General features: G+C 47.9%; 1 protein-coding gene across 6 annotated transcripts in view; it reads right to left on the reverse strand.

The window, feature by feature from the left end:
* Positions 1-2,288: 2,288 nt before the first annotated feature.
* The window catches only part of LOC147750884 (uncharacterized), a 1,319,653-nt gene continuing 1,298,451 nt past the window's right edge, over positions 2,289-23,490 (reverse strand). For all 6 annotated transcript variants that reach the window (XM_086918405.1, XM_086918419.1, XM_086918411.1 and 3 more), the window contains one exon: positions 2,289-4,413. In XM_086918405.1, coding sequence (XP_086774531.1) covers positions 3,407-4,413 — 1,007 coding nt within the window. In that variant the 3' untranslated portion in view covers positions 2,289-3,406. The remainder of the gene's footprint in view (positions 4,414-23,490) is intronic.

The following is a 23,490-nucleotide window of genomic DNA, read 5'->3' on the forward strand; positions in this document are numbered from 1 at the left end:
AAACGAATCCAAGTCCCCATATCTGTGGACTCTAAAACCCTACCAGGTCAACCGTAAGTACCACTAGCCATCTGAAGCCCGCAAACATGTGTTTGCTCAGGTTGCACCAGCCCAGATCATCAACTGCGCAGCACCAGCCTTACCTTAAAAGGCGGACACTGGTGTTCAGCACTCTCAGTCTATAGAATTTGAGTAAGAATTTGGTACTGAAAAAAGTAAAAAAAAATAGTCAAAAGCAAAAGTGAACGGTGGGATAAAATGGGTAGAACCCATTTGCTATAGAAATATATCTTGCCTTAGCAGCAGCAGACAACTTTCTTTCCTATATTGATAATGTAAGTCTGTAAGCGGGCAGCCAAAAGGTTTGTGCTGTAGGGGGCAGTGGCTACTTGTCCAGAGGATACAAACATGATGAGCTACTGTCCTGGACCCAAACGAATATGTCTTAGGCATGGGCTATAGAAATGTGCCAACCCCCTTAAAGGCTAAGCTTTGTAAGTGTTGTTAGCTAAAACGCAGCACTAGCTATTAATCATGTTACATGACGTGGAACGACTCGGTATGTATACCTTGACTGCAGCTAATGGCGTCACATGACATGGAACCACTTAGCATTTATGCTGCGACCGTAGAGAGAACTGTTATGTGTGGAGGACAATAAAGCAGACAATCAACCCACTATGATCTTACATTTCGCAGTAAATGTCACATAAAAGTGAAAGGGACCTAATGAATGCTGCAGAAAAATAAAACTGCTGCTTTTCCAAAGATCTGGAGTACTTGATGTCCAACATCATTCCTCTATTTCAAGAAGGAATACATTTCTACTGTGAATCAATTGTACAGTGTGCCTCAAAGCAGAGAATTAACACAAAATTGGGAGGGGTTACTTCTCTGACACAGGTAGTCAGCCTGTTGTGCGATTAAGAATACGGGGACTTGAAACAGTGAGCTTTGTACTAACACAGTTTAGCTGTGGGTGTTTGGGACAGGGTCAGGAGTGCTACAATGAAGGTTTTGTCTTCCGGGTGCTTGGAGCCTGAAGCTTGGGGTTCACCTGATCCATTTGTAAAGATAGTGTGTACTACGCGGCTGCTATGTAAAAGATATAAAGCAGAGAATAGATAATCTAAAGTCTTCAGTCCCGACACACAGTTGAATATATTTATAACATCTACTCACTTGCAATGTCACACACCGGACTGAAAACATAAGTAACACTCAATTAGAAAGTTTAGGTCATAACAACAATTAGTTGTTTAAGTCCTTTGTTTGTACCTGCTCCTTTCGCACTGAACCCAGTAGAGGGTACTGTTCTCTCGATAAAGGGATGTACCAGCCTCGTGGGGGTATCACCCGATAAGAATGCCCTGCAGAACGCCGAGCCTGGCCTAGTGAGACACTGGGAGCAGGCACCTAGAGCTGAACCAGTGCTTCGCAGCACCACCGCCATCCTGAACACACATATGCATGACCTACTACACTCATAAGTAGAAACAATGGAAGGACTAGCATACATCACCATACTGAAAAAGAGTTTGGCCATCTCAAGTCAGAGTGGAATGCCGAATACAGATACGTAGTAAGCTCAACTGCCATTGCTGAAAGGATCGAAAACCCAGGGTATCGTCTGTTCACCTTCATGCAGATGTCAACTTCGGGAGGGATTGTTGTCCAGTGACGCTTCCAGCCTGATAGTTAATGGCTTGCACAGGAGGTGTGTTGTGGGTCTCCTCGGCGTTCCAGGAGAGTTTTCTGGCATGTAAAGGCGGCTGTGGCACATACAAAACTAAATGATACACAACTGCTTGAGTCCAGTTCACTAAGAAATGTTTACAGTATGAAAATGTTAAGTGTTATGTAAAACAAGAACGGTAAGGGAAAGTGGTAATGGGGAAGCAGCATCGACAACTGAGGGAGGGCTAGAAAGAAACACACAGTGGGAATAAGTGCATGAAAGAAAATGTAAAAAAGCACGCGAGTGGTGCACGCGCACGCAAAAGTGAAAGCAGGCTGGTGACTGGTTGCGATGTGCGCGCTCTATGCCACCAAAAAAAGCTGTGGTCGGATTTCTAAAACGCCACTCCTAAATGTCTGGACAGACAGCGCATGCGCTGGATCAGGCGAGACCTAAAAAGCGGACTTTAAGAACCAAAGACAGACAGATGCACAAAAACAAATGATACATCGTATATTACTACAAAAAGACTCACAGAACATCTGGCCCTAAAGGGAAAACATGAATGTGCTGTCTTAATGGCCTTAACATAGGTTTTGATCTATCAGTGTTTTAATCGATTTTGTATTTGTTTTTATTCAAAATGTGAATTCAATATTTTTATTAAGTTACTTTGAAATTACAAAATCTGCATTTGTCCACTTTTTTTTCCTTTTTATTGCAACTGGGCGGCATCTTGCATCACTGTATTTTTACAGTGACTTTCCTGGATTATATAACTTATCAAGCTGGGTTTCTCCTATTAAATATATCAACAAAAGATAAAATAGATTTTTCAAACAAGAAGTGATAGGGTGGGACTCAACATTCACCACTTATTAAAGCAAAATTCTCTTCTGTACTTCCTCACAGAACTAATTCAGAGTGCATCCGTGTGCAGCATATATGGTATAGACTGAGGTTTCACTCTGTAGGTTCTATTGCCCTCAATACAATGAAGATTGACAACTTTTGGTTTCTTTTCATGTGCATTGGTGTTGTAAAGAGTTTTCCCAACCACATGGAAATAGCTATCACTTCCCCACATTCATTAGTTCCATCATATGCCTGTCCTCTTCAACCCTTCTACTCAAGTTGCTAAAACAAAGATTGCGCTGCATTAATCTTTAAGTGAACAGCAGGTTGTTTGCACCGTGCCACAGACTGATTATCTGTAGTATTCATACAGAATTATATTTGCAAAGTTTAGGCTGGCAACATTCAGGGCAGTTGAAATGACTGCCACATGGCATATCTCTGATAGAACCCTGGAAAAAGTTTAAAAGTGATCAAGGATGAGAACTGCTTGAAGCCCTTGCCACATCTACTCAGTATAAAGAAAGTTTTTATCATGTACTATTTCATTTGTTTGATGAAGGCTGACAAATCACAAATCCTCCCACATCAAATCAATGTTCACAATTTCTGTCAGCTAACACCTGCAAAATGGGCTCCTGATGTCATTCAGGCTGTGGTATGAATGAACCCCATTCTGGAACCAACATGTTATGACATTTTTCTGCATTCACCCCTGACATTTCTTGCTAACACTCTTTCCAGTCCTTAAGTTGTGCCCAGCAACCACTTCTGCCCGAAGCCTGAACAAGGTCAATGGTGCTGGCGCCACTTCTCAATGGACCTGATCTTTCCTTTTGGATCACATTAGTTCCCTAGAGAGTTGCTACTAGATCACTGCCTTTGTTCCATACTTGGCTCTTCACCAATTACAACTGCTGCTATTTGACAATCTTCTGCCTCTACAAACTCTTCTGCGTACACCTCATGATGTATAATTATGATTGCAGGCTCCATGAAGGTCTTCACACATTCAGGTGCTGGTTCTGGGCGTTTCTCTCTTCTGTGGATTCGCTGGTGTGTGTTCAAGTTTGCTGACCAGCTAAAACTTTTCCCACAGTCACCACAAACGTACGGCTTCTCCCCTGTGTGAGTTCTCTGGTGATTGATAAGATGGGAATTTTGAATAAAACACTTGCCACAATCACGACATGTATACGGTTTTTCACCTGTGTGGATTCTTTGATGATTAATAAAATTGGTATTGTTACTGAATCTTTTACCACAGTCTGCACATACATATGGTCTCTCTCCGGTATGTATTCTACGATGGTTAATAAGATGTGCATTTTGGCTGAAGCATCTCCCACATTCACTACATGCATAAGGCCTCTCCCCTGTATGTGTTCTTTGATGGTTAATGAGATGTGAGGTCTGACTAAAGCTTCGTCCACATTCAGTACAAATATATGGCCGCTCGCCAGTGTGGGTCCTCTGATGGTTAATAAGGTTTGTGTTGTTGATGAATGTTTTAGTACATTTTGTACAAGCATAAGGCCTCAGGCCTGTGTGGGTCCTCTGATGATTATTAAGAGTGGAGTTGTGACTGAAGCTTTTTCCACATTCAGTACATGTGAACGTTCTCTCTCCAGTATGTGTCTTTTGACGCTTGACAGGGGCAGGCACTTTGCTTACACCCTCACCTGCAGCTGAGGCATCAATCCCATTTCCTGCAGACCGTTTCCGCTTTGTTCTAGTCTTAATTGCCTTTTTGAAAATTTCTGTCTGCTCAGTAAACTCAATTTCAATCTCCTCCATGTTACTCTCTACCATTTCTTGCTTGCTCAGGTCTTCAATGAATTGCTCATGGTTCACCTCACATATACTCAGAGGTTCAACTTCTGTTGGAGTTAAAGAGAGAACATGCAGATAGTTATTTGCAACACAATAACAAGCTAAAAGAAATGGCTGAAAATCTTTACACAAATACATTTATTTTCAAGAAGTAAATGAAAGGATACGATAGAAGGTACTACAAACATTTACCAGTATAACTGAAGCTCAATGGCATATTTTCATTCTTGAATTACATTACACACTGTCCCTTCTAGGTTTAACCAGGCACTGAATTTTAGTCTATAGTGAGTCTTGTTTACGGTAACCTCTGACACTATATAAAAAAAATTTATGGATAAGGTTTTGTAATCATTTCTAACAAACAGAAGGGATACTTCACAAAACAACACAGCAAAGATTACCTGCAAGTGTCACTTTTTAAAAATGTCTTGCTTAATATCAATGGGTAGAGTACTCATTGATTTGCAACTGTTTACCTTGGTGTCAGTAAAATGCAGATTTAATTTTAGAGGTCTCAACTGGCTTGGTTACTGGCTTGGGATCTGTATGTATTGCAACAGACTCAAGTTTATGACCTATAAGACAGACTGAGCGACTGTAGCAAAAGAATCTGTAAACATAAATGCATAAATTAACTCTATAGTTGTCATACCTCTTATCACAAACGTGGGAATAAAGGGGGGATGGACTTGAAAGTCTGATGGACTTAGATCAGGAAATACATTTCTAGAGGAGAGATCTAATTCTATGGCAGGACACAGAGGCAAAGATTAGGCTTTTTTCTGTTCGCTTTTATTCACAGCAGCCTTTTTTCAAACGAGGCACTGAAACAAAACTACATTTCCCATGGCACATTGGGAAAACCAAAGAGAAAACAGTCGATTCAATCAGGATGCCCCTGCATGCATAATGGTCTCCTCTTCCTTCTCTGCTCCAGCAGCACTCAGATAAGTTCCTCTCTGTTCTCCTATTGTACAATGATTACTCAAATATTTCCTGGTATTTAGCATGTACTTTCAACCTCACGGCTTAACCGCACTAGTTTCCACATACTGTGCCTTCATCAATAGTGTAAAATTGTCTGTTTAAAGCTTTTTTTCTCTTTCGGCGACCGCAGGAGCCTCCGCTGCTCCTACCAGGTCATTCACTGGTATGTGCACGTGCAAGGGGGCCCCCACAGTGCTAGCAACACACTCTCTCCTGCTTCCCCAAGGAGAATCAGCAGGAAAAATAAGGTGTGCCCACGTTTGTCAAGCCCACTGTCAGGTGGGGGAGGCGAGGTGAAGCACACATCTCAGCCCCCATCTTGAAGATGAGAGGACCCAGCCAATTAGAGAGGCGCTCATGGCCCCTCCCACTTGAGATAGCATAATAGGGAGTGTAGTCACCCCATGGAAGGGACCTATTGGTCGAAAACTGCACACCCCTTTAACACCCCTAAATGTAGTATTGAGAGGTGACCCTGAACCTTCCCTCCTCAGGTTCGAGGGAGAAAGAAGGACCAAAGAGCTGTGCTGAACCAGGAAGAAGAGGACACCAACTGTTTTCGCCCCAGCCCTACCACCTCTCCCAACTCCAACCTACCTACAGCGAAACCCTGGCCTGTCCAGCAGATAGCAGTCCCCCAGAGTACCTGCCTGCACTCATCTCAAAGACTGTCTCTCATGAGCACCGGATTTGCTCAGCCAAAGACTTAAACCACAGAAGAACCCGGACCCAGGCGGCTCAGTGGTTCTGCACCCCTCTGCACCAGATGACAACGTCTGCCCGCGATCCTGACCTGGGTTCTGGTGAACCCCAACCTACCTTGAGCTACAAGCAGATACCTGCAGCCTTAACCTGAAGGGTACCCCTGACCATGACCGTAGCTGGTAAGAAGATCAAACTCCTAAAGACACCCCTGCATCTGACGCCACACAGCCTTGGATGGCCAAACCGGTAGTATCCAGACATCAAACAAGAATGCAACTTACCTTTCCTGCAAGTAGTTGCCTTTAGAAGTCCTCCGTACCCGAGCCTGCAGCGTTTTCTTCAAACCGGAGATCTCTATTGCAAATCCCAGGGCTCCCGGCGTCTCCTTGGCACTCTCCTTCTGGCTGCCTCTAGGTCGCTGGTGGTGCGGTTCCTGTGCTCATTGTTGGCCCCTGCAGTGCTGATCCTAACCAGAGGAGCTTTGCTCCCATAGCGGCCTGCTCGTAAGCAGCCCCCAACCGACCGCCTCTGGCCCGATTTGCTAGCATTGGGCCTGTACACTCAGGCCGTCCTAGTGCCGCAATTTGAGTGGCTAACTGGAACTTGGGGAACCTTGGTCATTAACCCCAAAAGCCATACATGCAGGTCGTTTACTTGCCTGCAAACCCTAAACCTTCTTTTTGTCCTATTGGAACCAATGTTATGGTTATTGTGGTAAAATGTTATAGGTGTTGAACTGACTTTTGTATGGAAAACAAAGTAATTTTTCCTTAAGCCCAACACTGTCATAATTACCTGTACCTTGTAAGTCCTCTTGTGAGATATCCCGACATATCACCCAAAGGAGTCAAAGTAACTGAAAAGTAATCAAACTAATTTCTATTTATTCTAACTTGTTTTAGAAGCAAAGACAAACCTGTAACAATTCCAATTCCATTCCATTCACAACTGCATTTACTTGTTAAGTTTTGCATTTGAAAGTATATTCTACTTATCTGTGCCAAATCCTGCTTGGTTCTAGAAATAAAACATAAGTGTACCTTTTTTATACTTACCTAATTGGTCTGGATTCTGTCTTTGAGTGTGTATAATCAGTCCTTGATTGAGTGAATACAATAAATGCTTAACACACCCTCCTGATATGCCTAACTGCCCCACCACACTACCACAAAGAGAGCTGTTAGTGATTATCGAATGCAGTCTCTGATATACCTCTAGGGATCAACTGGACTCTGTGCACACTATACTTTACTTTGGTATAGTATATACAGAGCAAGCTTTCGACACTGCGTAGCCACGGAAGAAGGGCAAAGCAGGCTAGAATCTGGAGAGGTATATAGGCCTCTGGCCCTACCGAGATTCCTCATACCAGTCCATTCTGATGGATACATCTGCCTGTGGATTCCTAACCTTTTGAATTACCCCAATATGCAGCATTTCACAGAATCTTTTCTCCATAGCTCTCCCTCGTCGAAAAGGACCTCACAATGTATTGGCTATGCACGCAACTCCACGTGACGTCAGTTCCCTTTTTTCCCATGCCATCGATGCATAACTTCTTTTTTTTCAAGGCTCTCTATTTCTGGGAGATTTCTTGGGTATGTATTGCTGCAACTTTGTGGTTGCTGAAGATGTCTCCTCCAAGAAAGTCCGATTTTAAGCCCTGTAGGGAATGCAGTGGTCAAATGTCTATTACTGTCCCGCATGAGGATTACCTCTGGTGCTTGTCATCAGACCACGGCGTCGAGGCTTGTTTGTCATGTAGACAGATGAACCCTAAGGCCTTGAAGGAAAGGGAGGATAAGTTGTTTATGACTAGGACCAAGAAGCTGAAGAGTGGTCATCAGAGAGCTCAACCTCATTCAAAGTCGCTGTCTCCCCATACCTCAAGATCTTCCAAGAGGAAGCAGAAGAAGAAGCAGTGCCATGGGTCATGGTGATGCTCATCTAAAGACCAGTCTCTGAAGTAGACCTCTGCGAATCCAAGATTTCGGGGTTGAGCTGAAATATCTCCAACTTAGTCTCTATGAATGGCTCCTGCTTTGTCTCCGGCTCCAAGATGTAACACTCCTCCTGCGTCTCTAAAGCCTGTGACTCCATCTCCGGCACCAAAGCCTGTGACTCCAGCACCAGGGCTGAGGACTCAGACTCCTCAACGGGAGTCAGGTTTGGTGCGTCCTCGTACTGCTCCAGAGCCCTCGAACCAGGATCTGGTATATCAGACGTTCAGAAATCCAGGCTCAGATACATCTAACTTTCTTAATGCTATGTTTAACATTTTTGCGAGGGCTGCAACTTCATCTGGTGTGCCTGCAGGCCCCATTTGCCCGCTTCCTTATTCACTTGGAGGTTTCCCACCCCATAGAAGGCTTCTTTCTTGCCATTCATGCCTATGTTTCCTTTTGGCCTCACCTACGCCGGCACCAAGACTGCTGATACAATTGCCATTGCCGAAAGGCCATGATCCTTTACTGTAAACAAAAACAAGGGTACCAAAATAGGATCAGTCAGTGACCTTGGGAACTAACTTTTTAAAAGAGACAGTGGTCCCTGGGACAATGGGGAATGTATATATAATGAATGGAGACCCAGTCAGTACTATATTTGTGCCAGTATCCAGCTGGATAAAGACAATTTTAATATGCAAAATACTTTAAGAAAATAGAACAAAAATTGTGAGTCAAATAACAGAGGCAAACAAGCCTGTATCTATAGACCCACATGTAAAACAGACAAAGTAAAACGGCTCAGGCAGTTTGTGGTTGTTTCTATAGAGCAATATAGAAATTGTGAAACAACACTTAAAGAGGTCACCTTTACACAATATCAAGAATCACTGTGAATAAGGTTGACAACTATGTCGACGGCGTTTCGATCCTTATCTGTAAGATATTGGATCATCATCAGGACTTTCAGATAAAGTGCCCTTAAAACAGTTGCCTGTAAATTACAGTACATTAAGTATGGTCAAAATAAGGAGGGAAAAGGGGGAAAGAAGGGACAACGTACAAGGTGGTGAGTCAGGGATTAAGTATGCAGATAATACACACAACTCTCTGTAAGGCATGTTACATGGGTAGCAATAACTAGTAAGGATCATGCGTGAGATGTTGTTGTGTCTATAGTTAAGACAGTCGAGGTATCTGTGGGAGTAGTAACTCATCCATGCATTAGGAAATTTAGTGCATAAGGTGAACAGCCGGTGACATCCGGAAATAAGGTGCCAAAATAATGGTGTGCAAAGTGCGCCTGTGCGTGTATCGGTGAAGGAGTACGTGGTGACGGCCGTTGTTTACTTATTCAAGAGCCGACCGATTTGTACGCTCATGTGTCGCCAAAAACAAGAATCTCAATACCTGCAATGTGGCCCTATGCTAGCGGGCAGTGGATAAAGTTGCAGGATTGCCGGCGAAACGCATTGACCTGAAGAAGAAAGGAGGGGGTGTTGGCAAATAGCGTGGCATAACATTGGGAATTGGTTTTGCATCTCAGGTTGGCTTACCATGCATGCATGAGGTACTACTCCCACAGATACCTCAACTCTCTTAACTATAGACACAAAGCCATCTCTCACGCATAATCCATACTAGTTATTGCTACCCATGTAACATGCCTTACAGAGTGCTGTGTGTAATATCTGCATACTTAATCCCTGAAACTATTTTGCATATTAAAATTGCCTTTATCTGGCTGGATACTGGCACAAATATAGTACTGACTGGGTCTATATTAATTATATATACATTCCTAGTGTCCCAGGGACCACTGTCTGTTATAAAAAATGATCCTTTATTGAGCAAGAATCCTCCGCCGCCGTCGAGAGACTGTTGGAAGAAGAAAGGTATCATGAAGAGCATAAAGGTGCTGAAGTAGGTAAAATTGTGGATTTGGATCCTGACGTCGAAGGCATGCACGAGGCGAGTGGATTTGATACCTCCACTGAATAGGAGCTAGATTCGCCTAATGGTTTGCCACCTCCGGAAGTGACGTTTTATCATGCAGTGATAAGAAAGGCTGCAGAATTGTTGGGCTTGCCTCTTCCATATGCCAAATTGAAGTTTACCTACTGAAGAACTTATTTAGTCGGCCTCTTCATCAGAGCCATTATTGTCATTCAATGAGGCTTTAACAGAGCCTATCTTGGAAATCTGGCAAAAGCTCATGACCCCTACTGCAGTTTCTAGGTAAGTGTCCAGAAGATATAAAGTAGCTCCTGGAGACCTGGCGATTTTGGCATTGATCCTTCACCCGAGAGTCTAGTGGTTCAGGTTTCTTGCTCTTCCAAGTTGTCGGCAGGCTCTTTCCCTACCCCACCTGCATATAGGGAGTCCAAAAGGATGGAGCAGTAAGACAAAAAAAAATCTTTTCTTCAGGGAGTATGGCCCTTAAGTCTACTAATGCAACTTGTCTATTGGGGTGTTCTGTTCATGCCTTAATGGACTCAGAGAAGGTCGTCCCAAAATTGCCAACGGTACTTCAAGGTCATTTTTCTGAACTGTTGTCGGATGCGCAAGTGGCTGCCCGTCAAGTTATACATTCAGGGCTGTATACTGTGGACTCTATGGCAAGAGCCATGGGTTCTTCTCTGGCTACTAGACATGCCCGGTTGAGGCAATCTGGTTTTTCACCGGATGTCCAGGCTACTCTTTTAGACTTATCATTCGATGGGTCTCGTTTGTTTGGGGCCAAGGCTTGATCTGTGCTTCAGCGATTTAAGGACAGCAGTCCGACTGCGAAATCCTTGGGACTTTAGACTCAGCCTAGGGATTATAGGCAATTTCGCAAGTTTTGAGGATTTTCAAGGAACCGGTCCTTTCAGGGAAGAAGTTGGCAGCAGCAGCAAGGCACAGATCCCCTTGACAAGACCTACAAGTTAAGGGGCAGAGATCGTCTGCGGGCTTCTGACCGTCCGCAAGTCTCTTCCTTGACTTCCCCTCATGCCGTGGTTGCAGGAAAGCAGCTCCAACTCCACCATTTTACAACATGCTTGTCCCGTGGGAGGACGGATTACCTATTTTATGCCTCACTGGAGGTCTGTCACTACAGACCTCTGGGTTTTAGACATTGTGGAGAATTGGTATGCCCTACTGTAGGAGGTTGGCTTAGTATATGGTGCATACTTAGCTAAGTGAAGCACCTTTCACTAATCCAGATAATCTTTACTGTGGATTCCAGTGGTCTTAGACAACCTTAGAAAGTTCTCTAAGCGGTAGCTGTGTAAAGCAGGCTTAGTCCAGAAGGAGTGTTAAGCAGCTTGTTTTACCAGGTATAATCATACTGTAGGCTAAATGAAAAAGAACCACACACTGCAGTTATGAAAATATGTCTATTTATTACACAACACTCACTAACACATTGGGATATCTCCAACCCAGAAATATCAGCAGAAAATACATAATAATAATTCAATTGCAAGAGGTAAGTAAGCCCAATACACAGTGGTCTCCAGGGGAGACCAAACCATATACTAAGAAAGTGAAATGAGAACTGTGAACAAAGTCGGGACTTGGACCTGGAGACTCAGAAGAGCTGAGGACACAGGAATTACTAAAGGTAAGTACCCAGTAACCGCTTGGAGGCTGTGTGCAGAGTGGAAACAGAGCAGCATACTCAATACAGGTCAACAGGAATGCTGTTGTTGCAGTTTTGAAGAAGGACCCTTCCCAGTGAACCCTGAAGAAACACTGTGGAAGATAGAAGGATGGAGAGTCCCCCACCCGTTGATACCCCAGGAACCAGGATACCTACACCAGGGAAGCCGGGTGCATTGGTGCGAAGTGAGTCAAAAACCACTGTAGACCACGATGGAGGACTTCAGAAAAGATGCAGCTGGCGAAGACTGTGCAAGAGTCCGGTGGAATCCAAGGGTGGATTCTTGAAGAAACAAACCTGCAAGCAGAAGGGACAGAGTCTATGCCACTCAGAGGTGACCAGGAGGCACGGAGGAGCAAATCCCACCGATGACGGAAGATGCAAGTGTGATGACAGTTAACTTGTCGCTGCAGCTGTGAGGTCTAGGCGACGCTGAGGAAGACCAGGAGCCGTTCACAAGCTTTCCCCTGTCGAAAGTCAAGAACCAGTGGTTCGGTGTCCTGTGGGAGCACCAACAAGCCTTGGCAACTGCAACAGGCATGGTAAACTAAGAAGGAGCAACGTTGGGACCAGCAAGGTCCAAGGGACTCACCAAGTGCAGAAGAGTCAGAGCAGGCCCTAGCAAGCAGGGGAGCCCACTGAAGCAATAGAAGACCCTCAAGAGAACCAACAGACCAAAGGCACAGGAATCGCAAGAAGACCTTGAGCAGCTCACCAAAGATGAAGGCCCACAGTGCAGAGGACGCGGTAATGACAAAGATCTTGGCAGGAAGAGATGCTGGAGGCTGAAGCTTCTTGTAGCCCAAAGATCTCTGAAGTCAGAGCAAAGGGGTTCAGGTTCCAGCAGTTCCAATGAGAGAAGCTGGCCTCAAACTTGCTGAGAGGACAGGCCTGGCCTCAAGAAAATTGCAGAACCACCACTTGTGTTGCTGAGCCTTTCAAAGTCGGTGGGACGTCAGCAGCAGCAGACCGCTCAGCTTTGTTGCGGTGCCTTCAGATGAAGGGTAGTGACTCCTTCACTCCAAGGGAGATTACTTTGGGTGTCCTTGATGCCCACGGGTCTGTTGAAGATCCTGGAAGATGCACAGACACAGACGACAAAGAAGACTTGAAGAAAAGTGAGACCAGGGACAGCAGGAATCTTCCTTGATGGAGTCTTGGTTCAGAGTGAAGTCCAGGTGTCCAGTAGGTCGAAGAGTGACGTGGTTTCAGGCTTGAGTCTTGTCGCATGACGAATCTGAGGACCCAGCCACAGGTACGCCTTTTATACCCTAAGAAAGGGGTTAGGATGACTCGGGGTCCCTTCCAGGGGAGAGACTGTCCAGATTTGCCCCAAAGCGCGAGGCCAAGGCCTCCCTGAACTGGCTCAAACCAGAGTATGCAATGGGGGCACCAAATGGGCCCTTCAAAGCAGTTTGGTGGCGCTGGCAAGGGCCCCCACCCAACACAATACACTAAGTCCTGTCTGGGTGGGATCACACCTCCCTGTGACAGAAAACATTATTCTACCACCCCCTCTTCGAGCTCAGCTTAGCAGCAGGAGGGCAGATTTGTGTCTGCGGTCAGCTGCAGCACTAGCTTGCTAGCAGACCCTAAAAGGCTGTTACCGGGAGTAGCCCCCACCAGTGCATGGAATCATATCTCAAACACCAGTAATGTTTGATAGACAACCACTATATAGTTAGCCATTGCGTAGTGACGGATGGCCACTGTATGCATCAAAATGTCTACCGCGCTTACAAAGCTTGGAGAATCGACTTCGGGTTTGTAGGGGTGTTATTCTCATGCAGGGGCACCCACACACTTATAACCCAGCACACTGCCTTCGGAATTGAAGTACGAGTTACTTACCTTCGGTAACGATGTATCTGGTGCAGACGATTCTAGCCGCAGATTCCTTAACGTAGAATTATCCCCAGGCCTGGGACAGGATCTGGAAATGTTTTCTTTTCCCAGCATCTCTCCGCGCCAGGGGCGGCCCAGCGTGACTCTGCCCTGACGTCATCCACGGGCGTGACGTCAGCGAGGTCACATAACGCCCCACACCGGCGGGCTCACATCAGTTTTCTTTGGAAAACTTTTCCGCGCCACAACGCAGAGCCATCACAAACAAAAACTGTGGGAATATGGGAACAGTGTACGAAACAGCAGACAAACAAAAAGGAAAGAAGCGAATGGGGGGGGAACAGCCCATTTGGGAACGTGCAAGGCACCATGGCACCGAAAGTCATAGAAGGGAAGAGCAGTCACAGCCACTGCAAAACAACCCCGCAAACAATACAACATTCTCCCTGGAGACAGGAAAAGCATATGAAAAACTGTGCAGCAGACGAAGTCTGCAACCACAGTCCATTACCAGTGAAAGACAGAAGAGCAACGACAACTCACCCCAAGACAACACCACTAGGTAGAGTTGTGTCTCCTGAAAGGAGCCAAGGCTGAGGCCCAGCCAAGAGACCCCAACGCAGAGGACTGCTCATGAGTCAGAAACTCCAAACAAGGAAAAAGGAGAAGGCCCCACACTGGAAGCAACAGAGTGTAGGAACGCAGGAGCACACATGAACCTACCAGTCACATACCAAAACGGAGGAATGGATGCAAAACCACCAACAAGCATCCCGGTAGGGAGGAGTGAAAGAGGGCACTCGCAGAAGACAAGGCACCCAGAGACAGGCGAGTGCGGAAGAGCAAGCTAAAGGCCCTCGCATAACGGGGAGGAAGGGTGGGTCGTGAAGGAATCTGCGGCTAGAATCGTCTCTACCAGATACATCGTTACTGATAAGTAACTTGTACATCTGATAGAGACTACAAGCCGCAGATTCCTTAACGTAGAATAGATACCCTAGCCATACCCACGGGGGAGGAGGGTCTGCGAGGGGACCCCACCAGCCTGGACATAACAGGGGTCCCATAGGGAACGAGTCCGACGGGCAGGGCGAGGAGCCCTGTCCCCCCAGTCAAGGGGAACTCCTACAGTCAAAACAAAACACCACCAATCCCAAGGGGGTGCGGAAAGAAGAAAGGGAGAGGAAGCCCATTCACACTCCACAGAGGAAATCGGGGCAAGGCAAGAGGAGGCCGAAGCACCCCATGCCTACATCAGGTAACAAAAACCTCCATCCAGGGCCAAGGCAAGGAAGAGGAAGAAGATCCACCCAGAGACGCCACGGAGACGAGGCAGAAAGAAGGCAAGTCCCCCCCTCACCAGGAACACACCCCGCGAAGAGGGCAGCTGATCCTACCACAGGTAGAAGTCAATAGACCAGACAGAACAGCGCCTACAGCAATAAAACAGGCGGAAGCAGAAAGAGCAGCCCGGGGACACCCAGGAAGACTGGGCAGGGTGCGCCCGAAAAAGGGAGGAACAGAAATCCATCTCAGCCCCCAAGACAGAGAGCCAGAAGGCGAAGAGGGCCCGGACACACCTCAGGAAGGGGTCCGCACACACAACACAAAAAGACGTGGAACAGAAGTCATGACACCAGGCCACAGATGGCAGGGCAGACCAGGCTAACAGCGCAGCGACCCCGGAGAAGGGTACCCCGGGGCACCACCAAAGGCATACCAACCACCTAGAAGGGAATTGCACCTGCAACGTACTTAAACGCCAGGGAGAGCAGAGACCCAAAGGCGACAACAACTCCCAAGCAAGCACAGAACAAGCTATAGAACAGCTACCGCTACCCCACCTGGGGTATGTTAGTCCCAAGACATGGGAACCCTCTTAGGAAGAAACTTCCACAGCAGAGGAGAACAGAAAGAACCGCAGAAAAAAGCCTTGCAGAAGGCTTGTCAAGCAGCAAAAAGCAAATGACAGAAGGCCTAATCTCAGGGCCAACATGGGGCAGATAATCCAAGTAGAAACACACAGCAAAAAAAGGGCCGGCCAGCAGCCAACAGGGCCACAGACCCAATAAAAGAGGGCTCGTAGGCACATGAATCCCACAGATCACACAACTGGCTCGATCCACCCCAACGAAAGAACAGCTCCCAAGAACCAAATCAACCTACAGATCACTGAGGGGGAAGAGGAGGAGGCCGAAGCCCCACCAAAAACCTCTGGATGGCCGAGTCTGCCGGCGCGTGGAACAAGAGAGCGACATCGAAGGGAAGATCCACAATCCGTTCCCGAACATTTTCTGGGAACACACTGTCCCGGAGCCAAGCATGGCGGCAAAGGATAACCGAAGACGCGATGGCACGACCAAGCACCTCCGAGATGTCCAGAGCGGAGCGAAGAATAAACGCCGCCAGCTCCCGGCCATCTAACGCGTAGTGCTGCAAGTCAACACCAGCACCCTCCTGAGAAGCTGCAGATCCAAGGGACTCCGCCGAGTCCCACAAGCAAGAGGTGGTCCTTGCCAACACAAATAAGGTGTTAAGGGCCCGCAGAGCCACACTGGTCGAAGCGAACATATTGCGCCCCCAAGAATCCCGCCAACGGGCCTCCTGTGATGATGGAGACAATAGCGACGGCAGGAAGGGAAAGGCGGGCCGCAAAAAGGGCCCACTAGCAAAGGGGTGGAGGGAAAGGCACACCGGGTCACGCGGTCCTGGAAGGTGCCGGTGCAGAAGGTGTTGGGGCATCGGATCCCCTGTGGCCGGGCGCCCCCAAGCTCCCATCAGAGAAGAACAGAGCTAACCCTCAAAGGAAAGCTGCAGCTCCCTCCCACCAGTGCCCTGGTGAAGAACCTCCAAAAGATGATCCACAGGGAAATGAGCAGCCAGATCACCCGAGCGCAGAATTCCCACAGCTGTGGAAACAGTGCAAGTGAAGTCCGCACCCGCCTCCATGGGGCCCGCTGTGGGGAAAGCAGCTCATCTGTCGGCGACAGCTGCAAGCTAAGGCGGCCATCCCCTAAGCTAATCGGAGAGGGGAAAGGCCAGGAAAGGCCAAGTCCGGAAGAGAGAAAGAGGCGCAGAGGAATGGGGGACCTGTGGTTCCACTGGCGAAAACCGCGGCCGCGGTGATTGTGAGGAGCCGGCCTTGGATGACGCCGGGGAAAAGGCCACGACGCGGCGGCCCGTCTCTGGTGAGGACGACACCAGCAAGCACCCAACCTCTGGGGAAGAGGGGACGTCCGAAGACAAGTCCATGACCTGACGCCTGTCCAGTGCCGTAGTATCGGCAACCTGGAACAGGGCGCAGTCGTTGTCCGGCGTCACTGGAGACGCAGGAGCCCCCCGCCAGCCTCGACCCATTAGTGGGCGAGGGGGGCCCGCCGACCCCCATGGCGGCGCAAAGGCCGACTCGACCTCTGGCGAGGCAACCGCCTGCGCAGAGGGACTCGAGTGCCCCCCTGCCAGCCTCGACCCATGACGGGACGAGAGGGGTCCGCCGACCCCTGTGACGTCGTCAAGGCAGACTCGACCTCCGACTAGGCGGCCGCCTACGCGGAGGAACAAGAGGGGCTCGGGGAGGGACGAGAGGTCACCCGCCAGCCTCGACCTATGACGGGAAGAGGTGGGTCGGCTGACCTCTGTGGTGCCTCCAAGGCCAGCAGCTGCGGCACCGTAGCAGCGTCACCTCGGCCTTAGACAGGATTGCCTTGTCAAAAGGCAGAGAGGGGCTCAGGGATGTGACCCGAGCCCCGTCGACCTCCCGCAACACCACAGACTCCCGTAGGAGTTTGCGGCGAAGCCGGGGCACTGTGGTCCGAAAGAGGGACCTCCGAAGGGCCGCACCCCAACGGCACCACATCCTCCAAGCCTAGAGCCGGACCAGTTGGTGCCGGGCCGCCGGCGACTAAGCGGAAGGCCCCACACCACGCAGGGGATCCGCTGACGTCCCAGGAGAGGAAGGAGGAGGAGGAGGAGCCAGCGATGCCTGCAAAGTCGCTGCATATGGCTCCATCTGGGCTCTTGACGCCCCCTCACCGGGAAACGGTGGATAGGGAGACGATACGTGGGCCGCATCACCCGCGGAGAGCCCACGCCCCTAACAGGCCGGAAACCAGCCCTCGGGGACAAACTGCGACGCTCTTGCGGCACAGGAGAGGGATGAGGGTGATGACAACTGCTTCAAAAACCTTCTGCAGAAGCTGATCGAGGTGACGAAGCCGACCTGGACATGCGAGCCGAGAGAAGCTTCATCGGGCGTTCCCGCCGCAACTTTGGCTTCAACCCTTGGCACGCCTAACACCCCAAACACCACATGCAAATGAGGTGAGGGTCCTTCTCTGACATCAGGCGTCCACAAGACGAACACTTTTTAAAGCCCGAAGGCATCCGCAAACTGTTCCCACAAGTCACTACGCAATAGCGAAGGGAAAGGCCCAAACAGGCCCAGAGCACAAACCGGATCCGCGTTGCACGCGGAAAAGGAAAAATCTGATGTCAGCGCGCCCGGGTGGCGCTTATGTGACTTTCCTGATGTCACGCCTGGGGAGGACGTCAGGGCGGAGTCACGCGGTGCCGCCCCCGGCGCGCAGAGATGCTGGAAAAAGAAAAATTTTCCGGATCCAGTCTCACGCCTGGGGATAATTCTACGTTAAGGAATCTGCGGCTAGTAGTCACTATCAGATATGCCTGCCTTAGGAGTAACTTATACGTTTTAAGTATAGTGACTTCAGATATAAGGACACTTGTATCTGTCATAAGTGGTGCTAGCACCAGCTTACACAAGCTGCAATGGCAGGCCTGTAGTCACAGTTTGAGTGGTCTCTCTGGGTGGCACAATACCTTCTGTAGCCCCTGGGAGACCCCTGGTGTACCTATGCCCGGCATACCTCAGTACCATATACAGGGGACCTATAGGGGTAAACCAGTAGCCAATTGTGGCGGTTAAAAACTACGTACCATAGTCGAAATTAGGGAGGAAGCACTGTGACTGGGGTCCTAATTAGCTGGATCCCAGTCAGACTAGTCAAAAACCACAGTGACACCAGAAAAAGTGGGGGTAACCATGCTAGAAGGATCACACCTTCCTACACCTACCCTTATAGAGTTTACACCTCATTCTCCTGCCCGACAAGGCCTTTGTTCTAAGAAGCACCTTCTGCTTCTTCAGCAGAAGGTACAATCACTGTTTCTAAATGGTGCAATAGAGTTGGTTCCAGAGCAGGAAAGGAGTCAGGGTTGTTAGTCTCTGTATTTCCCGAGGCCCAAAAAGGACAGTAAATTACAGCCGATCCTTGACTTCAGGATTTAGAATTTTTACCTCAAGCAGAAATTTTAAAATGTTGACCCTGGCACAGGTTCTCCTTGTGCTAGATAAGGAAGACTGGATGATATTGATCGATTTAAAGGATGCATACTTTCCCATTCCCTTTCTGAAGTCTCATCATAAGTATCTCTGTTTTACTGGGAGGTCTCAACATTATCAGTTTGTGATCCTTCCGTTCACTTCCGCACCTCTGATCTTCACAAAGGTAATAGCGGTGGTGGCAGCACATTTCAGAAGGTTGGGGATTCCAGTGTTCTTCTATCTAGACGAATAACTACTCAAAGCAAAGTCGCCAGAGATGGTTTTGTGCCATTTGCAGCTGACAACACAACTGTTGTTCAGCTTGGGGTTTTCAATAAATGTACTCTCATCTCACCTTGAGCCCTCTCAGCACAACCTTTTTATAGGGGCAGTACTGGTGAGTACAGTGATTTGTGCCTTTCCGCCTCCACAGAAGAATCAGGACATTCAGGCAATGATTCCACAGTTTCAGAAAGGAGTGTTTGTTCCAGTCCTTGAGGTCTTGCACCTGCTCGGTCGGTTTGCTTACTGCATTCTGTTGGTCAACCATGCACGCTGGCATATGAGGGGTCTTCAGTGATGCCTCCGCAGGCAGTGGATGCAACACAACTGAGATCTCGAGGAGTTAGTCAAAATTTCCAAATACACTGCGGCGGATCTGCAGTGGTGGAGTGTTTCAAGCAACCAGTCTCAAGGGAAGCAGTTTCACCCTCCTTCTCTGGTGGCCACAGTGATAACAAATGCCTCCACTCTAGGGTGGGGAGCTCATCTGGGGGATCTGGAGGTCAAAGGTTTTTGGTCTCCAGAGGAAAGGTAGTTGCATATCAATCTTTTGGAATTGTAGGCAATACATCTGGCTCTCAACGCCTTCTTTCCTTCCCTTTGCAATCAGTCAGTTCAGGTCTTAATTGACAACACTACCGCAATGTGGTATATGAACAAACAGGGAGGAGTAGGGTCGTATCTGCTCTGCAGAGAAGCTCTGCAACTTCAGGACCATCAGATTTGCATCATTGCAAATCACTTAGCCGGAGTTCTGAATGTAAGTGTGGAAAGTTTCAGTCTGCAGTAAGCAGCCAATCACGAATGGCGTCTCTATCCAAACATGGTACTTAACATTTTTGAGATGTGGGGCTTTCCTCAGTTTGACCCGTTTGTCACTCACGAGATTGCAAACTGCATGTCGTTCTGTAGTCTTCAGTATCCGATGCGGGGAGCATTGGGGGATGGGTATGGGTATCAGTTAGTTGGGGCTCTCAGCTTCTTTATGCGTTGCCCCCAAACCCTTGAATCTTTGCGATCTAAGGAAAATTTGCAAACACTGGACCCAAGTCATATTAGTAGCCCTGGATTGGACGAGAAGGGTGTGGTACGTGGATCTTTTTTACCTCTCTTTGTGCCCTCCGCTCCGTATCCCTCTCAGGGCAGACCTCCTCTCACAATTACAAGGGTAGGTTTGACACCCCCACCTCTAGAGCCTACAACTTCATGGCTGGATATTGAATGGGGCAACCCGAGTTCTTTTTTTCTCCATTCTGATGTGGTGGACGTTATTTTGTAGGCCAGAAGACACTGCACCAAGACTGTTTATGCTGGCAGGTGGGCAAATTCTTTAAATAGTGTGGAAAGAAGCCAATTGACCCAAAACACATTTTCTACATATTTTTGTATGGAATCAATGTGGCGGCACAAATATCCTACCCCACAGCGTTCTCCTTAGTGTCCCGAGTAAAATTATACCTCACTTGTTTGAGTGTCCAATGCAGAATTGGCTAAAAACGTTTTTTTAAAAAAATGTAGCACTTAGAATTCTTGGTGCTATACTCTGATTCCATAGGTTTTGGGCTCTTCCCAGTCACAGGCCCTTGCCCCACTCACACAAGTGAGGTATAATGTTACTCGGGAGACTGAGGGGAACGCTGTGGGGTAGGACATTTGTGCCGGTATGGTGATTCAACCCAAAAATATGTGGAAAATGTGTTTATTTCAGCTAAATTTGAGGTTTGCAGGGCATTCTAGGTAGGAAAACGTTGGGGAGCCATGCAAGCCATACCTCTCTGGACTCTTCTGGGTCTCTACTTTTCAGAAATGTGTGGGTTTGGAAAGTTTGTCTAGATGGCTGCTGAGCCCAGGGCCAAAAACTCATGGGACTCCCACTTACAAATCAGGTCATTTTCGGATACATAGGGGGCATCTGATTTTTTGGTCCCAAGTCAGCAGCCATCTAGTGAAACCTCCCAAACCCACACATTTCTGAAAGCTAGAGACCAAGGGGAGTCCAGGGAGGTATGGCTTGCGTGGGTCCCCCAACATTTTCCTACCCAGAACCCCAAGCAAATCTCAAATTTAGCTGAAAAAATTACTTTTTTCTCAAATTTCTGTGTGGGAAAGTTCTGTAATCTATGTGGATCTACAACTTTCCTACCACCCAGCATTCCCCCAGGTATACCGATAAAAATGATACCTCACTCGAGTGGGTGGGTCAAGTACCAGCGACCGGTAAGGGCCAAAACTAATTGAGGAGACATCGAAATTACCAATCACAAAACAACCTGGTTTTGCAAGGGGGTCAACTGGGTTTTTGTTAAGGGCTCGGCGGCCATCTGGTAAAACTACCAAGCCCACACATTTCTGAAGACTGGACACCCGGGGGAGTCCAGCAAGGTATGGCTTGCGTGGGTCCCCAACGTTTTGGAAAACACACACCAACAATCGTAGACAAAACGTAGAAAAACGCCTGTCAGAAGTGACAGAGGGTAGCTCTCTTCACGGATCTGCACTAGTGGGCACGGAAAGAAAAGAACTGACGTCAACGAAGCGAGGTGTTGCCTATAATGGTGACGCGGACGTCACCTTCGGCACGAACATTGTCGCCAACATCATGCAGAGCCAACCAACGCCACTTACTGGTGCGCAAGAGTATTGTTCAAGCAAAAGTCTTCTGATGTCGGAGAAATTCAAAGGTAAGGAATCTGGGGCTATATGTCTCCATCAGATGTACAATCTCTATCAAACACATACATTCCTCTAGGACAGCTTTATCACTATATCTCAGCTTTCATTTCATAGTACAGAATGCATACTGGCAATGAGAGGTCTCTACTAGGTAAAAACTCACCCAATATTAACAATATTTCTGATGGGTATTCATTATTCAGATTATTAAATCTCCCACACCATTAGACAAGATCTGGAAACCCTTACTATTGTCAAAAATTGGTTAGCAATAGGAACATTACTCAGTTTCACTTTTCGGCTCTACAAAAAATGAATTCTTTTAAAAGCACATATTAGATAGGAGGTCAATGGGTAATAACGCACAAGTTACTACTTGTGTAACGATATATCTGTAAGAGACATTAGTTAGTGATAGATTCCTTACCTTAGAATATCCCCAGGCGTCAGACTGGATCCGGAAAATTTTGCGTAGCAATACCCCTGCGCGTCGGTAGGCGTCTTCTGCGGCTCCGCGTCAGTCGTCGGCGTCGTGAGCGCCGGAATGACGTCGTCGGAGTACTCAGACGCCGCCCATGCGCGCTGACGTCAGTTCTGATACACAGCTTTTACGCGCCAGATACGCAGAGCCATGATAGAACCAACACTGGTGCCATGAAACTAGGGCCCTGAAAGGGGATGACCTTAACCCTAGAGATCGGTTCGCAGAACTGGGAGGACGGGTGGGTCGGTAAGGAATCTATCACTAACTAAAGTCTCTAACAGATATATCGTTACACAAGAAGTAACTTGTGCATCTGAAAGAGACACGTTAGTGATAGATTCCTTACCTTAGAATACATACCCCAGCAATACCAACCCCGGTGGTGGGTCTGCGAACCAATATCACACCAGAAAGTCCTGGAGGACGGAACGGCCAAAGAAGCCATCCCTCCGGACTTGACTGTCCAGGCAGTAGTGTCTTGCGAACGTGTGCAGCGAGGCCCACGTTGCTGCCTGGCAAATGTCCTGTAAAGGGACTCCTCGGCCCAGGGCAGTTGTTGTTGCCGTGGCACGAGTGGAATGAGCCCGCAATCCAGCAGGGGGCTCCTTTTTCGCCATGGAGTAACATGCCTGAATACACAAGATGATCCACCGCGAAATGGTCCGCTTGTGTACTGCCTTTCCCTTCTTCGCGCCACGTAACCAACAAAGAGTTGGTCATCCACCCGGAATTGGTGTGTGCGGTCTATGTAATAGGAGAGCGCACGTTTTGGATCCAGACGGTGGAGCCTCTCTTCCTCTTTCGAGGGATTCGGAGGCGGAAACAAGGTGGGCAAAGTAATGGACTGCCCGATGTGGAAGGCCGTGACAACCTTGGGCAGAAACGAAGGTCGTGTACGCAACACCACCTTGTCAGGATGAACAGATAGGAAAGGTGGAACACAAGAAAGAGCCTGGAGCTCACTCACTCTCCTGGCAGAGGTGATGGCGACCAGAAAAGCAGTCTTCAATGTGAGAAGACGGAGAGGACAGTTATGTAGCGGCTCAAAGGGAGCACACATCAGATAAGTGAGAACAAGATTCAAGTACCACTGGGGCATCACAAAGGGAACAGGAGGAAACATGTGTGTGATGCCCTTCAGAAATCTACTTACAATGGGGGACTTGAATAAAGAAGGCTGATCAGGTAGCCTTAAGAAGGCAGAAAGAGCAG

This window comes from Lissotriton vulgaris, chromosome 1_1 (genome assembly GCF_964263255.1).
Source record: "Lissotriton vulgaris chromosome 1_1, aLisVul1.2, whole genome shotgun sequence".
In the NCBI taxonomy this organism is placed as follows: Eukaryota; Metazoa; Chordata; class Amphibia; order Caudata; family Salamandridae; genus Lissotriton; species Lissotriton vulgaris.